Source organism: Macaca nemestrina, chromosome 12, assembly GCF_043159975.1.
Source record: "Macaca nemestrina isolate mMacNem1 chromosome 12, mMacNem.hap1, whole genome shotgun sequence".
Lineage (NCBI taxonomy): Eukaryota > Metazoa > Chordata > Mammalia > Primates > Cercopithecidae > Macaca > Macaca nemestrina.
Window position 1 is genome coordinate 86,323,152 of NC_092136.1, and position 19,044 is coordinate 86,342,195.

Here is a 19,044-nt window from a genome sequence, read left to right on the forward strand (position 1 = left end):
CCAATGATTTTTTTTTGCAGGATTATAATCACCCTGTATATGCAAATTCTTATTACTGTGGAATAAACATTTTCTCTATCATTACATATGCTTTACATTTTTTAACGACTGCAAGAAAAATTTCTTCCAATATACCAACCACCTTCCTGCAGCTTCTTGTCACCCTCCAAGCATTAAACGTGCCTTCAACTCTTGAGGATAAGAAAGAACTCAAGCCAACCCAACCACTCCTTCATGCATGACCTCTAAAACCCTGCGGGACGCCGTGAGGAGGGGCTATTCGGCAGAAAAAGGTACGGTAGTATTTCATTTAATAACACCCCAAAAATAGTGGGGAGAGGGAAGGTCCGTGAGGGATGGTCTCCTTATCTCTCCCTCCAAGTCTTAGCTGCAGCTGGCTCCCTCCCACTTGCCGACCGAGCACTGGCGGCCAGAATCCTTGGCAGAGATAACCCTCAGCTCCACTGGGGTTAGGGGTCTGGCCAGACATGGGTGGGCAAGGAAGAAAAACGGAAGGGCGGGGTGTAAGAGTGGGTTCTTTCCCAGGCCAGATGACTTACACAACGTTTTGGCTTCCAGTCCCTGAGAAAGTGGGGGTGGGGATGGAAATCAGTTTTCCAGGAGAGCTGTCTCCTTCAGGCTAGGATGATCAACTTGGCATGGGCTCTGCAAAGTTAGTTTGGAGCGTCCCTCCCCAAGGGGTCCTGCCAGGGGTGGGGGTGGGGGCGCCCACCTGCAGCTGGCTGGAGCAGCCGTACTGGATGAGCGGTGTGAAAGTTGTCAGCTGCAGCTCGGCGTCCGTCTGAAGCTCGTGCCCCACCAGGTTGGGCATCTTGGTCACGTTGTAGCCGAGGTTCTGGCACATGGAGATGCGGATGGGGTCGCAGCGCCGCTCCTCCTCGTCCCCGAAGCCCCGCGCCGGCCCCAGGAGCAGCAGCAACTGCAGCAGCAACCCCAGACTGATACCGACGCCCCCGGGCGCCCCCGGGACGCTCGGCCCTGCGCCCCGCCAGGCCATGGCCAGCGTCGGGGGCAGCAGCGGCAGCGGCGGGGGCTGCTCTGGCAGACACCCCCAGTTTGCACGGGGGCGCCGGCTGCCCGCGCTGCTCCCAGCTCCCGGGAAGGGAGTGTGATGCGGCGATGAGGGGGCAGCGGCCGGCTCTCCAGAAGCTGCGCGCGACCGTGTGGGATATTAGACGTCCCGGGCCGAGGCCGAGAGACAGGCTGCGAGGGTCATGGCTGCAGGCGGCGAGCCCACAAGCCGGCGCCGGCCGCGTCCGCTCGGCGTCTCCGCGAGGCCAGCCAGCAGCCAGCGCTGCGCAGCTCTCACCGCCTGAGCCCTGCGCGGCGCTGGAGGCTCGCGGCGCGGCGGCGGGGCGGGACGGACAGGGCGCCGCTCCAATGGCCGGGCGCGGTGGGCAGCAAGGGGCGAGGCGGCGGGGCGGGGCCGCTCTCCCGCTGGAGGGGTCAGGCCCCCGCCCTCCAGCCCCCTCCTCCGGCCGCTCCTCCCTCCCTCCCTCCCTGAGCGCCCCGCTCCGCCTGCTTCCCGGCTCCTGCTTTCCTCCCACCCGGATCTAGGCGCGCAGGGGCCAGGCGGGGACTGAGCCCAGTGGCTCCAGCCGCGCCGTCCTGCCGCCTCCTCCCCCAGGTGAGAAGTGCGCCCTGTTCCGTCTGCCCCCTTTTCTTCCCGTCTCCTTTCAGCTGTAACCTAGGCCCGTGGCCACCTCCCCGTCAGGCAGAGGAACGTACACAAAGAACACGGGATTTGGATTTACACCGATTGTGGCTTTCAGTCCCGGCTGTGTGACCTTGAGCAAATTGCTCAGCCTCTCGGCGTCAGTCTCCTCCTCTCTAAAGTCACTTGGGAGGATTAGAGATAAAGCGTAGAAGGCTTAGCGCGGTGCCTGGTACTGCGCTAGCCCACAGCTATTTTCACTCCCGACTAGAGGCGATCCGGGCCCGGCCTCTCCCCGCCCCCAGACTCGCCCGACCTGCGCCGGGAGCCGCCCACCTCCAGCCGCCAGAGGGGAGGCGCCCCGGAGCTGCGAAGCTGCAGACCAGCCGATGGTCTCGCGCTCCGATTTCCTCACCGTATGAAATGAAATTCCACAGGGGGATTCGAAAGGAAATGAGACCGGGACTCTCCGTGCTTCTCGGCCCGCCGCCCTTCCTGTCTCGGGGACATGGTTTCTAAATAAGGTTGGGAGGGTGAGAGGGCGGGAGGGGAGAGGCTTGACCTATGACTGGGGACGAGGAAGGCGCACAACCACCGTGACTCCTCTCTCCCGGCCTCCCGGGCACCCCCTCCCCACCAGCCTGCACCCCTTTTTTTCCTTACTATTCTTCTGCCTCGGTTCCTAGGGATTTGGGGATCATGCGACCCAGGTTTGAACCCAACTTTCCTGTCTCATTACCAGCCCCCCCGCGGCTTTGTGCTGGTCCACCCTCTCTCTGCTTTCCAGTCGGCCAGTAAAACTCCCAGCAGGTGGATTCCTCAACCATTCACTTGTTGCTTGACTATGTTCAAGCTATGGTGCCTCTCTGAGCCTCAAAGTGGCCAGCTGTGAAGTAGGGAAATTCATATCCACCTCACACAGTTGTTCTAAGAGTTCAGTGAGATAATGCCTGTAAATCATTTAGCGGTGTCTGACACATAATGAATGCTGAAGAACTTGATGATTGGTGTGTATGTGTGTGTGTTTCCAAAACACTAGGGGAGATCAATTCTGGGACAGCCTCCTGCTTTCCAGCCTGGTGCTAAAGACAGCTCTAACAGCCCCAGACTGAGGATCTGGGTAAAAGACTTTTCACCCTCTTCCTGAGATCTTTTTGTCCAACACTTACCACTGTTTTCCTGGAACTGTTTTATGCATGTTTTTATCCTCCCATTTCAACCAAATTCTGTGGCATATGGCAGAGGCTAGGTGCAAGTTGGAAGAATGTCTGTGCCACTCATATGACACTCATATTCTGTCTTGTATTTTTAGTCGTCTTATATTGGCAACGAGACTTGACTGAGGGCAAAAATGGAATCAACTTTTTTTTGGTATTTGGCTTTGTGCCTAGAACTGTGTTGGACACGGAGAAGCTGCATTGTCTCCAGTCAGCATCATAAACTCCCAATGAAGGAGGTTCCGTTAGCCCCTTATAGAGATTAGGAAACTGAGGCTAGAACCAAAGTAATAGAAAATGACAAGACCAACCAAACCAGGGCACAGAAGAGGCTCTTCAAAGATGGAAGGCAGGGCTATTTTCCCAGAAAAAATTCCCAGCTGGAAATCAATATACTCAGCAATAGGATTGAATCTCTGTGTGCCTGTGCTGAGTAATGCATGAAACCCTTGGCCTACAGAGATGAATAAACGATCAAATGAACAGATCAAATGATCTATTAATCATTTGGGTTACAGAGATGAATACATAATCAGATGAATAGATCAAATGAATAGATAATCCTCATCCTTTAGGACTTCACGGGAGGAGATAAAGGATTAACAAACAACAATAACTTAGTGTGCTAGTGCACAGATAGAGAATTATGGGTGAACTGAAGGTAGAAGTGGCTGAGTCTGGAGGGCTACTCAAAGGAGGATGACCTGCAAGATTTCTAGCTACTCAACAAAGTGAAGTTAGTATGCAATTGGCCCTTCTCATTGGGAAGAGAGGTGGTGGTGGGGTGTGCTTTGTGCTGAAGATATACTTACATGGTTTATTAAACAGTGAGGTCACGGAGGAGGACCTGTCCCTCATACAGGGCCTGGCACACAAGGAACATCATTTGTGCTGGGTGAAGGAATACTGTTTTCAAATCAATAACCACTCATATAGAACTCTTACTTTCAGACACTGTGTTACATGCCTAACATTCTTTATTTATTTCTCAAAACTTGCAAAAACTGATGCTCTGAGAGGCCAAGCAGTTTGCCCAGGATTACACAGTAAGTCGTGGAGAAGAACTCGTGCGTGTCTGCCTGGCCCTAAATTCTGTGTGCATGGTACTGCTCTTGCAGAGGAAACTGCTTCACGCCCAGCCTAATCCATAAAGATGACCCTTTTGTGATCTGGACCTCTTATTCCTAGACCTGGCATCCTGCCTCAGCTTGCTTGAAGCAACTGTCTCCTTTGAGAACACATGAAGAAGCCCCTTCCCTATCAGAAGCCTTTTCTGTCAACAGCTTTTGTTTCTAGTGGTGGAACTCATCACCAGTATTTTCCAAAAAAGAAAGCTAGGGGAATCACATTTCAGTCTGAATGTGGAAAGGCAACAAAGACCATAACTTAGAGCTAAATCGGAATGGCCCGGAGTCCCTCAGCCTCCCTCTGCTGGAGTGGTTTACACAGTCCACAATCTGCCCCTGGTGACAGGCATGGCATGTTTGTCTTTGTTACGGAAAACACTTCCCAAGGGAGTCCCAGGCAGAGGGATATCCACCCTGTGACATGCACAGCATTTCTGAGAGGAAAATATAGTGACACCTGAATAAAGTGCAGGCCATGGGCCCCTGCTAACTCTGGCTTGAGTGCCTGGGCAGTTTCCTTGGTCCAGCCTCTGAGCAGTAAAGATTCAGCTGCTTTGGAGCTGCAGCAAACATGACTTCAACAGGCTCTTGGGCAGTTGGAGGGCTCTCCATTTGTATCTAATAAGAGGCTGGGTTCTTATTAACTCCGGTGATGTGTTAATTTTTCAACCTGACGTTTTCTGCTCTAATAGATTCTTGTAATGGTTAGTAAATTAAAGGCCGCATGGAAGACTAACATTTAGGTTAAAATGCATCACCTAAGGGGGTGGAAGCCATAAACATCCTTTCCCTCCTACGGGAAAATCTCTCATTTGCAGCTCTTTGCTAACCCAATTAAGTGCTGAAGTAGTTACCCTAGAGCCTGCTTTTTATTTCCTATGAAACAATCCAACTAATCCATATTCAGTAGCTTCCAAGAAAAGTCTTATTCCAACCACTCATGAAGAAACCAGCTTCTTTGAATCTAGATAGAACATTTAGAACTCACAAAGAGCTGTCTTGATGGAAAATGCAAGAAAGTGGTTCATTATTATCCTGCCTGGTTTTTGAGGGAAATAATTCACTGGGACTAAAACCCCATAAGTATTGGGAATTTACTGTGGAACAACAGAAGCAAAGGAAGATGCCATGACACATTCCATCCGTTTATAAATAGGGTGTCACATCTCCCCCTGCACCCAAACTAGTTATAAAACAAAAATGCGCCTACTGAGTAAGGTGGAAGGGAACACTGATCTTACTTCGAGCTGAGGAATCAAAGTTCCCAAGAGATTAACACCTATTAAGTGGCAGAGCCAAACTCCCTTCTTAGTCCATTGCACCACTAGCTAGCAGAGAAGAAATGTCACCACAGAGCTCTTGCATTTCAAGGAATAGAAGCTCAAAATTTTTCCTCCTACCCATAAATTTAGCAAGCATTAAATGGTACATCAGACATCCTTATTTATTGGTGGTGATAACACAAAGATGAACAACTAAAAACCTCCATGGAAGGCAAAAAATAATGCAAACACACTTTTACATCCATAGCCTCATTTCATTTCAGTGAAATTGATCAGTCAAGCTATTAACAAATGTTTAGTGATGGGTTATTGTGGACATGTTACTGAGCTGGGTACTAGAGAGTATGCAGACCTGTTAAAGGTGGTTTCTGCCTTCAAGGAGCTTACAGTCACATTGGGGGAGATTAAGACATGAGACCAAGGGTGAAACAAGTTTTTTATGGTTAAGTGCATTTTGTTGAGCTCTCATTTCCTGTTTCCCCTTGTTGTTGTACATAAGGTTCTGTATTATAAAGTTATTGGGTTGTTTTGTTTTTGTCTCTCACTCTCCTCTGAAGTCAGAGACTGTGTCTTTTTCACTACTGTGCTCCTAAACAACATAGAACAATATTGCCTGAGTCACAGAAGGCAGTCCGTAGTTATTTGTTTAATACATAAATGAATGGTTCTGGCTATAAGTGATCGGATTATTCAGAAAAAGAGAGCCTGCATTATGAGCCGGGTATAGGCAACCATCAAAATACTACCTAAGTGGTTCCAGAATGACGGTTAAGTCAAGATTATAAACCACTCCTGCAAGTCAGGCATGGTTCACGCTTTCAGGTTTCTTTTCAAGTCAGATGTTTTGCCAATTATTTATCTTCCTTTTTATTTGACAGTGTCTCTATTCTTAAATCTTTTACAGTAGACAAATATCTTTCTTTTTTTCTTTGAGATAGGGTCTCACTCTTTCACCCAGGCTGGAGTGCAGTGGTGTGATCGTGGCTCACAACCTCTGCTTTCAGGGCTCAAGTGATCCTCCAGCCTCATCCTCCTGGGTAGCTGGGACCACAGGTGTGAGCCAACATGCTGTGCTAATTTTAATATTTTTTTGTAGAGTCAGGTTTCGCTATATTACCCAGGCTGGTCTTAAACCCTTGAGCTCAAAGTGATCCACCCACCTTGGCTTCCCAAATGCTGGGATTACAGGCATAAACCACTGCATCTGGCCTAAAAAAAACCTTGACAAAAATTGTTTTTCAATTCAGAAGCAAATGTGTTTCTCTATTTCGTGAATCAGCCTAAGACTGTTTTGTTGTTGTTTTTTTTTTCTGTGAGATGGAGTCTCACTCTGTTGCGCAGACTGGAATACAGTAGCACAATCTCGGCTCACTGCAACCTCCGCCTCCCAGGTTCATGCCATTCTCCTGCCTCAGCCTCCCAAGTAGCTGGGGCTACAGGCGCCCACCACCACACCTGGCTAATTTGTTATATTTTTAGTAGAGATAGGGTTTCCACCATGTTAGCCAGGATGGAGCCTAAGACATTTTTAAAATCACTGTTTACTACTGTAGCTAGTCAACCACTCATCTCATTATTGTCAGCTGAAGCCATTAGGAATCATATATGCCATGAAACAGTTGGTAAAAGCCGGGGTCTCAAGCCAAGGCATTTTAAGTCAAGGAATTACCTGTAATTGATAAATTTGTAGAAAAATTAGAATGTAAGCTTAGCTTTGAAGGATGGGTAATTTTCCAAGAAACCTTGGGAAGCATGGAAAGGAAGGCACTTTTAATAATATTCTCATAGACACCGCTCATTAATTAATGGAGATGAGAAATGAATATGAATGAAAATGATGCTAAATAATGACCAAAGGGTGAACTAGCTACCACATATTGTGTATAAGCATGAACTAGACGAGATAAAGTCCCAGATGATGGTTTTAAAACATGGCCTCAAATTCTTTGACTCTTCTCCTGTTGAAAGATGGAATTTATGTTCTCTCCCCTTGAATCAGGGAGGGTTTGTAACTTCTTCAACCAATAGAGTATGCTGTAAGTGCTAGTACATGACTTCCAAAGCTGCATCATGAAAGGTCATGCAATTTCTACTTTGTTTGCTGGAAAACTCACTTTGGAGCTCTGAGCAACCTTGTAAATAGTTCAGCTACTCTAAGACTGCCATGCAGGAGAGGCTACATGCAGGTTCTTCATTAGTCCCAGATGAGCCTTTCCTTCAGCCATCCCAAGCCAGGTGCCCAAAATGTGAGGAAAGAAGCCATCTTTAAAGTGGATTCTCTGGCCCCTGCTATTCCTAACCTCTACTGTTGGTGTCATCCCAACATCCTTGCTGTGCCTTTTCCCAATTCCTAACACATAAAATCCTTGATGATAATTGTTTTATTCCTATAGGTTTAGGTTGGTTTGTTGGTTAGCAACAAATAACCAGGACAGAATTAAATAGCAAGATATCAAAGGAGAGTGTGACTCAGCTAGGAAAAGAATGATTATTACCTAAAGATGAATAAAGGGACTTTATAGTCTCTCTTGGGGAGAGGGATAGCATATTTTCAGTTGAATGAGGGACAATTGTGTATTGTGAAGGGAAAGCCTTATTTTGCTATTGTCTTTATTTGGAAGTTAAGTGTGGTTAAAAGAAGTGTGTATGCATCCCAGGCTGACAAGGAGTAGACTCCACTAGTTTCGTATTATGTTAATCTAGCTAAGCTGAAATGAACTTTCCCAGAATCTCCTTCCTACATGGTTCTAGATTAGGGTAAGCTACAAGAAAAATTAACACAAGATTGGGGAGGTAGATGTGAAGCAGCATTTTTATGCTCTGAAAGTCAGTGCTGGGTACCAGGCACCATGGTGGCTCATGCACACTGTTACTAATCTGCTGGCTCACCTGCTGGCATGGGGTAGCACCCGGGCCTGCAGTTCCTCCAACTCCTGATGATCTCCTTTATTTTCTCTGAGTCCTGGGCTAGGTGCTTGAGTAGTTCTGTTGCTGAGGACTCCAGCTTCTGCAGGTCACCTGCATTATCAAGCTTAGAGGTGGTTAAAGACAGACATGGGATCTAGTTTGTCCCCATGGGTTCCACTTTGCCCCTGATTTCCCAAACTTCACACCTAGCTTTCCTTTTTGTAAAGGAGTAGTGCTTCAATAAACATACATGTGCAGGTATCTTTATGGTAGAATGATTTATAATCCTTTGGGTATATACCCAGTAATGGGATGGCTGGGTCAAATGGTATTTCTAGTTCTAGATCCTTGAGGAATCGCCACACTGTCTTACACAATGGTTAACTAATTTACACTCCCACCAACAGTGTAAAAGTGTTCCTATTTCTCCACATCCTCTCCAGCACCTGTTGTTTCCTGACTTTTTAATGATCCCCATTCTAACTGGTGTGACATGGTATCTAATTGTGGTTTTGATTTGCATTTCTCTGATGACGAGCATTTTTTCATATGTCTGTTGACTGCATAAATGTCTTCTTTTGAGAAGTGTCTGTTCATATCCTTTGTCCACTTTTTGATGGGGTTGTTTGTTTTTTCTTGTAAATTTAAGTTCTTTGTAGATTCTGGATATTAGTCCTTTGTCAGATGGACAGAGTGTGAAAATTTTCTCCCATTCTGTAGGTTGCCTGTTCACTCTGATTATAGTTTCTTTTGCTGTGCAGAAGCTCTTTAGTTAATTAGATCCCATTTGTGTATTTTGGCTTTTGTTGCCATTGCTTTTGTGTTTTAGTCATGAAATCTTTGCCCATGCCTATGTCCTGAATGGTATTGCCTAAGTTTTCTCCTAGGGATTTTATGGTTTTAGGTCTTACATTTAAGTTTTTAATCCATCCTGTGTTAATTTTTGTATATGGTGTAAGGAAGGGATCCAGTTTCAGCTTTCTACATATGGCTAGCCAGTTTTCCCAGCACCATTTATTAAATAGGGAATGCTTTCCCCATTGCTTGTTTTTGTCAGGTTTGTCAAAGACCAGATGGTTGTAGATGTGTGGTGTCATTTCTGAGGCCTCTGTTCTGTTCCGTTGGTCTATATATCTGTGTTGGTACCAGTACCATGCTGTGTTGGTTACTATAGCCTTGTAGTATAGTTTGAAGTCAGGCAGCGTCGTGCCTCAGCTTTGTTCTTTTTGCTTAGGATTGTCTTGGCTATGTGGGCTCTTTTTTGGTTCCATATGAACTTTAAAGTAGTTTTTTTCCAGTTCTGTGAAGAAAGTCATTGGTAGCTCGATGGGGATGGCATTGAATCTACAAATTACCTTGGGCAGTATAGCCGTTTTCAGGATATTGATTCTTCCTATCCATGAGCATAGAATGTTCTTCCATTTGTTTGTGTCCTCTTTTATTTCGTTGAGCAGTGGTTAGTAGTTATCCTTGAAGAGGTCCTTCACATCTCTTGTAAGTTGGATTCCTATGTATTTTATTCTCTTTGTAATAATTGTGAATGGGAGTTCACTCATGATTTGACTGTTTGTTCTTGGTGTATAGGAATGCTTGTGATTTTTGCACATTGATTTTGTATCCTGAGACTTTGCTGAAGTTGCTTATGAGCTGAAGGAGATTTTGGGCCGAGATAATGGGGTTTTCTAAATATACAATCATGTCATCTGCAAACAGAGTCAATTTGACTTCCTCTTTTCCTAATTGAATATCCTGTATTTCTTTCTCTTGCCTGATTGCCCTGGCCAGAAGTTCCAATACTATGTTGAATAGGAGTGGTGAGAGAGAGCATCCTTGTCTTGTACTGGTTTTCAAAGGGAATGCTTCTAGTTTTTGCCCATTCAGTATGATATTGGCTGTGGGTTTGCCATAAATAGCTCTCATTATTTTGAGATACATTCCATCAACACCTAGTTTATTGAGAGTTTTTAGCATGAAAGGCTGTTGGATTTTGTCGAAGGCCTTTTCTGCATCTATTGAGATAACAATGTGGTTTTTGTCGTTGGTTCTGTTTATTTGATGGATTACGTTTATTGATTTGCATATGTTGAACCAGCCTTGCATCCCATGGATGAAGCTGACTTGATCGTGGTGGATAAGCTTTTTGATGCTGCTAGATTCAGTTCACCAGTATTTTATTGAGGGTTTTCACAATGATGTTCATCAAGGATATTGGTCTCAAATTTTCTCTTTTTGTTGTTTCTCTACCGGGTTTTGGTATCACTGGCCACATAAAATGAGCTAGGGAGGATTCCCTCTTTTTCTATTGATTGGAATAGTTTCAGAAGGAATGATACCAGCTCCTCTTTGTACCTCTGGTAGAATTTGGGTGTGAATCTGTCTGTTCCTGGACTTTTTTTGGTTGGCAGGCTATTAATTATTGCCTGAATTACAGAACCTGTTACTGGTCTATTCAGATATTCAGATTCTTCCTGGTTTAGTCTTGGGAGGGTGTATGTGTCCAAGAATTTATCCATTTCTTCTAGATTTTCTAGTTTATTTGCATAGAGGTGTTGATAGTATTCTCTAATGGTAGTTTGTATTTCTGTGGGATCGGTGGTGATACCCCCTTTATCATTTTGCATTGTGTCTATTTGATTCTGCTCTTTTCTTCTTTATTAGTCTAGCTAGCAGTCTATCTATTTAGTTGATCTTTTCAAAAAACCAGCTCCTGGATTCATTGATTTTTTGAAGGATTTTTTTATGTCTCTATCTCCTTCAGTTCTGCTCTGATCTTAGTTATTTTTCGTCTTCCGCTAGTTTTTGAATTTATTTGCTCTTGCTTCTCCTGTTCTTTAAATTGTGATGTTAGGGTGTCAATTTTAGATCTTTCCTGCTTTTGCTTGTGAAAATTTAGTGCTATAAATTTCCCTCTACACACTGCTTTAAATGTGTCCCAGAGATTCTGGTACGTTGTGTCTTTGTTATCATTGGTTTCAAAGAACAACTTTATTTATGCCTTCATTTCGTTATGTACCCAGTAGTCATTCAGGGGCAGGTTGTTCAGTTTCCATGTAGTTGTGCGATTTTGAGTGAGTTTCTTAATCCTGAGTTCTAATTTGATTGCACTGTGGTCTGAGAGACAGTTTCTTGTGATTTCTGTTCTTTTACATTTGCCGAGGAGTGTTTTACTTCCAATTATATGGTCAATTTTAGAATCAGTGCGATGTGGTACTGAGAATAATGTATATTCTGTTGATTTGGGGTGGAGAGTTCTGTAGATGTCTATTAAGTCCACTTGGTCCAGAGCTGAGTTCCAATCCTGGATATCCTTGTTAATTTTCTGTCTTGTTGATGTGTCTAATATTGACAGTGGAGTGTTAAAGTCTCCCATTATTATTGTGTGGAAGTCTAAGTCTCTTTGTAGGTCTCTAAGAACTTGCTTTATGAATCTGGGTGCTCCTACATTGGGTCTGTATATATTTAGAATAGTTAGCTCTTCTTGTTGAATTGATCCCTTTATCATTATGTAATGGCCTTCTTTGTCTCTTTTGATCTTTGTTGGTTTAAAGTCTGTTGGTTTAAAGTTGGTTTATCAGAGACCAGGATTGCAAACCTGCATTTTTTTGTTTTCCATTTGCTTGGTAGATCTTCCTCTATCCATTTATTTTGAGCCTATGTGTGTCTTTGCCCGTGGATGAGTTACCTGAATACAACACATCGATGGGTCTTGACTTTTTATCCAATTTGCCAGTCTGTGTCTTGTAATTGGGGCATTTAGCCCATTTACATTTAAGGTTAATATTGTTATGTGTGAATTTGATCCTGTCATTATGATGCTAGCTGGTTATTTCACCCATTAATTGATGCAGTTTCTTTATAGTGTCGATGATCTTTACAATTTGGCGTCTTTTTGCAGTGCCTGGTACCGGTTGTTGCTTTCCATGTTGAGTGCTTCCGTCAGGATCTCTTGTGAGGCAGGCTTGGTGGTGACACAATCTCTCAGCATTTGCTTGTCTGTAAAGGGTTTTATTTCTTCTTCACTTATGAAGCTTAGTTTGACTGGATATGAAATTCTGGGTTGAAAATTCTTTCCTTTAAGAATGTTGAATATTGGCCCCCACTCTCTTCTGGCTTGTAGGGTTTCTGCCAAGAGATCTACTGTTAGGCTGATGGGCTTCCCTTTGTGGGTAACCCGACCTTTTTCTCTGACTGCCCTTAACATTTTTTCCTTCATTTCAACCTTGGTGAATCTGACAATTATGTGTCTTGGGGTTGCTCTTCTCAAGGAGTATCTTTGTAGTGGTCTCTGTATTTCCTGAATTTGAATGTTGGCCTGTCTTGCTACGTTGGGGAAGTTCTCCTGGATAATATCCTGAAGAGTGTTTTCTAACTTGGTTCCATTCTCCCCGTCACTTTCAGGTACACCAGTCATACGTAGATTTGGTCTTTTCACATAACCCCATGTTTCTTGGAGGCTTTGTTCATTTCTTTTCACTCTTTTTTCTCTAATCTTGTCTTCTCGCTTTATTTCATTAATTTGATCTTCAATCACTGATATCCTTTCTTCCACTTGATCGAATCAGCTATTGAAGCTTGTGTATGCTTCATGAAGTTCTCGTACTATGGTTTTCAGCTCCATCAGGTCATTTAAGCTCTTCTCTTCACTGGTTATTCTAGCTAGCCATTCGTCTAATCTTTTTTCAAGATTTTTAGCTTACTTACGATGGGTTAGAACATGCTCCTTTAGCTCAGAGAAGTTTGTTATTACCGACCTTCTGAAGCCTACTTCTGTCAACTTGTCACACTCATTCTCCGTCCAGTTTTGTTCCCTTGCTGGCAAGGAGTTGTGTTCCTTTGGAGGAGAAGAGGCGTTCTGGTGTTTGAAATTGTCAGCCTTTCTGGTCTGTTTTCTCCCCATCTTTGTGGTTTTATTTACCTTTGGTCTTTGATGTTGATGACCTATGGATGGGGTTTTGGTGTGGATGTCCTTTTTGTTGATGTTGATGCTATTCCTTTCTGTTTGTTAGTTTTCCTTCTGACAGGCCCCTCAGCTGCATGTCTGTTGGATTTTGCTGGAGGTCTACTCCAGACCCTGTTTGCAGGGGTATCACCAGAGGAGGCTGTAGAACAGCAAATACTGCTGCCTGTTCCTTCCTCTGGAAGCTTCATCCTGGAGGGCACTCGCCTATATAAGGTGTCTGTCAGCCCCTACTGGGAGATATCTCCCTGTCAGGCTACATGGGGGTCAGGGACCCACTTGAGGAGGCAGTCTTTCCATTATTGGAGCTGGAATGCTGTGCTGGGAGAATCACTGCTCTCTTCAGCGCTGTCAGGCAGAGACGTTTAGGTCTCTAGAAGCTATCTGCTGCCATGTTGCCATTTGTTCAGATATGCCCTGCCCCCAGAGGTAGAATCTAGAGAGGCAGTAGGCCTTGATGAGATGCAGTGGGCTCTGCCCAGTTCGAGCTTCCCTGCCACTTTGTTTATACTGTGAGCATAGAACCACCTACTCAAGCCTCATCAAGGGTGGACCTCCCTCCACCAAGCTCCAGCATCCCAGGTTGATCTCAGACAGCTGCGCTAGCAGCGAGCAAGACTCGTGGGCGTGGGACCCACCAAGCCAGGCACAGGAGGGAATCTCCTGGTCTGCCAGTTGTGAAGACCATGGGAAAAGCATAGTGTTTGGGCAGGAGCATACCGTTCCTCCAGGTACAGTCACTCACAGCTTCCCTTGGCTACCACAGGGAAATCACCCTATCCCTTGCACTTCCTGGGTGAGGGGATGTCCCACCCTACTTTAGCTCACCCTCCATGGGCTGCACCCACTGTCCAACCAGTCCCAATGCGATGAACCAGGTACCTCAGTTGGAAATGCAGAAATCACCCGTCTTCTGCGTCGATCTTGCTGGGAGCTGTAGACAGGAGCTATTCCTATTCCGCCATCTTGGAAGCAACCCCCCCTCAGTGAATATTTCTTAAATGAATAAATCGATACAGTACCTACTGTTAATCTCCCCATTCTGCAGATAAGGAAACAGAGTATCTGATAAATTGAGAAACTTGCCTGAGGTCCCACAATAAATGGCCGAGTTGATATTCCAACACAAGTCTGTCTGACTCTACAGCCTGTGCTTTTAATCATTATGCATGCTACCTTAGACAGCTTCATTGCATCCCTAGTTTTTCTCTGTAAAATGTATTAGGGTATATTAGCATTGCAAGGAAATTTGATAATCAGCTAGTTCCTTGCCTAGTCATTATAGTAAGTTTAATCAGTTAACAACTATTGATTGAGTTTTTATAGTATGCATTGCTAAGGTAACTGAAATTCCTCCCCAAAATAGGGTAGACATTAAGGATCACTCATTTATCACATCCTGAAAATTTCCAGATGCCTATATTTTTATCTGATTTTCCTTTAGTAGCCCTTCAGGAGTTCAAGACCAACCTGGCCAACGTGGCAAAACCCCATCTCTACTAAAAAATACAAAAATTAGCTGGGTGTGGTGGCACACACCAGTAATTCTAGCTACTTGGTAGATTGAGGCAGGAGAATTGCTTGAATCTGGGAAGTGGAGATTGCAGTGAGCCAAGATCACACCACTGCACTCCAGCGTGGGCAACAGAGTGAGACTCTGTCTCAAAAAAAAAAAAAAAAAAGAAAACAATTTTCACACCAATGTAAAGAAACAATAGCAGCTGATAGTATCCATTAGACTATCAGAGACCTGGAAGGAATGTTCCAGATCATCTGTTACTGAACACCGCTTAATAGATAAAGCAGTTGAGACCCAGTGAATGGAAATGACTTGTCTAATCCAGGGTTAAAACTAGAGGTCCCTTACCCTGTTACCAGGACCCTTCCCACCATATCTAACTCTGTTTTTCCTCCACCTACCTTCTCCAGAAACTAGGATTTCTGTGGAAACCAGGTTTTGGGGTAAATAGCAGCAAACCCGTCAATCAGACCTGAGACTTCAGACTGCATACACCAGGAGCTAGGTCATAGGTTGCTCTTTATAATCCAGCCCTTTCCTGTTCTCTATATTACTGCTGCACGTTGTCATTTGCTGACTAAGAATGAATAAACATTCCCTGCCTGCCTGTCCTTCAGAGTGGCCAATCACTCCTCTCCCTCTGCCATGCCATTTCTCCTTCCTCCTTTTCAAAACATTTGTGTTCAGGAAGGCATTGTGTTGAATGACTTTCTCATTTCTGCCCCTGTGATGCTGTTTAAGCCTTCCTTGAGGGGCAAGCTAATGAGGTCTGAATTATACCATCCACATGAGACCAGACTGGTAGAGGCTGTGTGGCTCATAGAATGTTAGAAGTGGAAGATAACTTAGAGACCCAAAGGTCCACCTCATCACCCCATCTTGAAGATAAATGAAGACAGCAAGAGAAAGGGAAATATTAATTGGCTGTCCAGGTTGATATTGCTAGCTAGATGCAGAGCATGGCTAGAACCCAGGCCTTCTGACTTCCCGGTTCAGTACTTACTATTAATACATTACACTGAAGCCTTGGCACTTAGAAGACAAGGGATATAATGAGCCCCCAGGAAAGGATGTTGACCAATTGATAATAATTTCCAGCAAGGAAATGAAGAAATTATGTTTCCTTCTTAGAGGAATTCCCCACCATAGTAACCTTCTCCAGGAAAAACAAAAGCAAAAACAAAATTTCTTTATCATCCAAGGGGCTTTGTGAAAATTAAAGAGATAACTATATGAAGAACTATAACTGTGTGAACTATATAACTTACCACTGGGCTTGGAAAATACTGTTAGATTTCTTTTCACTCCAGCTTTATTGAGGTGTTTTTGACAAATAAAAATTACATATATTTATGATGTACAACATGATGTTTTGATGCAGTTATATGCCATGAAATGATTACCACAATAAACCTAATGTACATTTCCATCACACCTCACATAGTTACCTTTTGTGTAGGTCTGTGGTGAGAACATTGAAGATCAAATCTCTTAGCAAAATACAATACATTATTATTAACTATAATCATCACAGTATACATTAGATCTCCAAAACTTATTCATTCTGCATAACTGAAACGTTGTACCCTTTGACCAGCATCCTCCCATTTCCCTAATCCCTCAGTCCATGGCAACCACCACTCTACTCTCTGTTTCTATGAGTTTGAGTTTTTTAGATGCTACGTATAGAGATTATGCATTATTTGTCCTTCTGTGTCTGGCTTATTTCACTTAGCATAATGTCCTCCAGATTCATACATGTTGTCACAAATGATAGAATTTTCTTTTTTTATAAGACTGAATAATATTCCTGTGTGTGTGCGTGTGTGTGTGTGTATGTGAAATTTTCTTTATCCTTTCATCTGTCACTGATGGTAGTTTGATTCCATACGTTCGCTACTGTGAATAGTGCTGCAGTGAAGAAAGGGGTAGAGATATCAGAGATCCTGATTCCTTTTCCTTTGGATAGGTATCCAGATGTGGGCTTGTTGTAGCATATTATAGTTCTGTTTTTAATTTTTTGAGGATATACTGATTTCCTTTCTTCGGTTATTATTTTGCACAATAGCTCTACCAGTTTACATGCCCACCAACAGTGGACAGGGTTTTCTCCACATCCTTACCAACACTTGCTATATTTTGTCTTTTTGATGATAGCCGTTCTAACAGATGTGAGGTAATATCTCATTGTGGTTTTGATTTGCATTTGTCTGATGATTAGTGATGTTGAGCACCTTTTCATATACCTGTTGGCCATTTGTATGTCTTTTGAGAAATGTCCGTTTAGGTTTGTTGCCCATTTTAAAAATTCTGTTGTTTTCTTGCCATTGAGTTGTTTGAGTTTCTTGTGTATTTTGGATAGTAACCCCTTATCAGATATATCGTTTACAAATATTTTTTATCCCATTATATAACTTACCTTTTCATTTTGTTGATTGTTTCCTTCGCTGTGCAGAAACTTTTTCGTTTGATGCCATCCCATTAGTTTATTTTTGCTTTTGTTGCCTGTGCTTTTAGAGTAATTTTTTAAAAAATTCAGCTGGGTGCAGTGGCTCATGCCTGTAATCCCAGCACCTTGGGAAAGGATCACCTGAGGTCAGGAGTACGAAACCAGCCTGGTCAATAGGGCGAAACCCTGTCTCTATTAAAAATACTAGCCGGGTGTGGTGGCAGGCACCTATAATCCCAGCTACTCAGGAGACTGAGGCAGGAGAATCACTTGAACACAGGAGGTGGAAGTTGCAGTGAGCCAAGATCGCGCCATTGCACTCCAGCCTGGGCGACAGAGCGAGAAAATAAAAAATTCATTGCCAAGATAAATGTCAAGAAGATTTTCTCTATATCTTTTGTTCTAGTAGTTCAAGCTTTACATTTAACTTTTTTTTTTTTTTTTTTTTTTTTTTTTGCACAGATGGGGTGGGGAGGCAGGGTCTCATGATGTTGCCTAGGCTGGTCTTGAACTCCAGGATTCAAACAGTCCTCCTGCCTGGCCTCCTAAAGTACTGAGATTACAGGCATGAGCCACCATGCCCAACCACATTTAAGTCTACAATTCATTTTGAGTTCATTTTTGTATGTAGTTTAACATAAGGTCTAATTTCATTTTCTGCATGTGGATATCCAGTTTTCCCAGCACCGTTTATTAAAGAGATATGCTACTTTAAAAAATCTTTACAGAAATTAGCCAGATGTGGGTGGTGGGCATCTGTGGCCCCAGCTCCTCAGGGGGCTGAGATAGGAGAATTGCCAGAACCCAAGAGGCAGAGATTGCAGTGAGCCGAGATCGTGCCACTGCACCCCAGCCTAGGTGACAGAGCAAGATTCTGTCAAAAATAAAACAAACAAACTTCATTATCATTGATGTTTGAGAATTTGATTATAATGTCTTGGTGAGGCCAGGCACGGTGGCTCACGCCTGTAATCCCAGCACTTTGGGAGGCTGAGACAGGTGGATCACAAGGTTAGGAGTTCGAGACCAGGCTGGCCAAGATTATGAAACCCCATCTCTACTAAAAATATAAAAATTAGCCAAGCGCAGTGGCAGGTGCCTGTAATCCCAGCTACTTGGGAGGCTGAGGCAGGAGAATCACTTGAGCTGGGAGGCGGAGGTTGCAGTGAGCTGAGATCGCACCATTGCACTCTAGCCTAAGCAACAGAGGAAGATTTCATCTCAAAACAAATAAATAAATAAAATAATAATAATAATAAAATGTCTTGGTGAAGATCTGTTTTTGTGGTTTTTGGGGGACTTCATGTGTCTGAATGTTCACTTCCTACTCCAGACTGGGGCTGGGCGGGGGAGTTCTGTTATTTCTTTCTTTAGATAAGCTTTTTGCTCCTTTCTCTTTCATTCCTCCTTCTGAATATCCTATAATGTGAGTGTTGGTTCACTTGATGTTGTCCCATAAATCCCATAGACTTTCTTCACTCTTGTTATTTTGTTGTTGTTGTTGTTTTGCTGGGTAATTTCAATGACCTGTCTTTGAGATCAGTGATTCTTTTTTTTTTTTTTTTTTTTTTTTTTTTTTGAGACAGAGTCTCGCTCTGTCACCCGAGCTGGAGTACAGTGGCCGGATCTCAGCTCACTGCAAGCTCCGCCTCCCGGGTTTACGCCATTCTCCTGCCTCAGCCTCCCAAGTAGCTGGGACTACAGGCGCCCGCCACCTCGCCCGGCTACTTTTTTTTGTATTTTTTAGTAGAGACGGGGTTTCACCGTGTTAGCCAGGATGGTCTCGATCTCCTGACCTCGTGATCCGCCCGTCTCGGCCTCCCAAAGTGCTGGGATTACAGGCTTGAGCCACCGCGCCGGGCCAGAGATCAGTGATTCTTTTGATTGACTGAGTCTGCTGTTGAAGATCT

General features: G+C 44.0%; 2 protein-coding genes across 4 annotated transcripts in view; one reads left to right on the forward strand and one right to left on the reverse strand.

Moving 5' to 3' along the window:
• Nucleotides 1-2,156, reverse strand: part of LOC105468880 (frizzled class receptor 4) — a 45,342-nt gene extending 43,186 nt beyond the window's left edge. Inside the window, exons 1-2 of one of the 3 annotated variants that reach the window (XM_011719367.3) lie at nucleotides 2,091-2,156; nucleotides 734-940 (exon numbers count right to left, since the gene is read on the reverse strand). In XM_011719367.3, coding sequence (XP_011717669.1) covers nucleotides 734-865 — 132 coding nt within the window. In that variant the 5' untranslated portion in view covers nucleotides 866-940; nucleotides 2,091-2,156. Of the gene's footprint in view, nucleotides 1-733; nucleotides 1,329-2,090 lie in introns of those variants that run through there. The other 2 variants (XM_071075403.1, XM_011719366.2) reach the window with 2 other exon arrangements.
• A 1,691-nt stretch (nucleotides 2,157-3,847) lies between these two features.
• LOC105468879 (transmembrane protein 135) overlaps nucleotides 3,848-19,044 on the forward strand; it is a 348,642-nt gene continuing 333,445 nt past the window's right edge. Inside the window, exon 1 of the mRNA XM_011719361.2 lies at nucleotides 3,848-3,938. The gene's annotated coding sequence lies outside the window, so the exon portion shown is untranslated. The remainder of the gene's footprint in view (nucleotides 3,939-19,044) is intronic.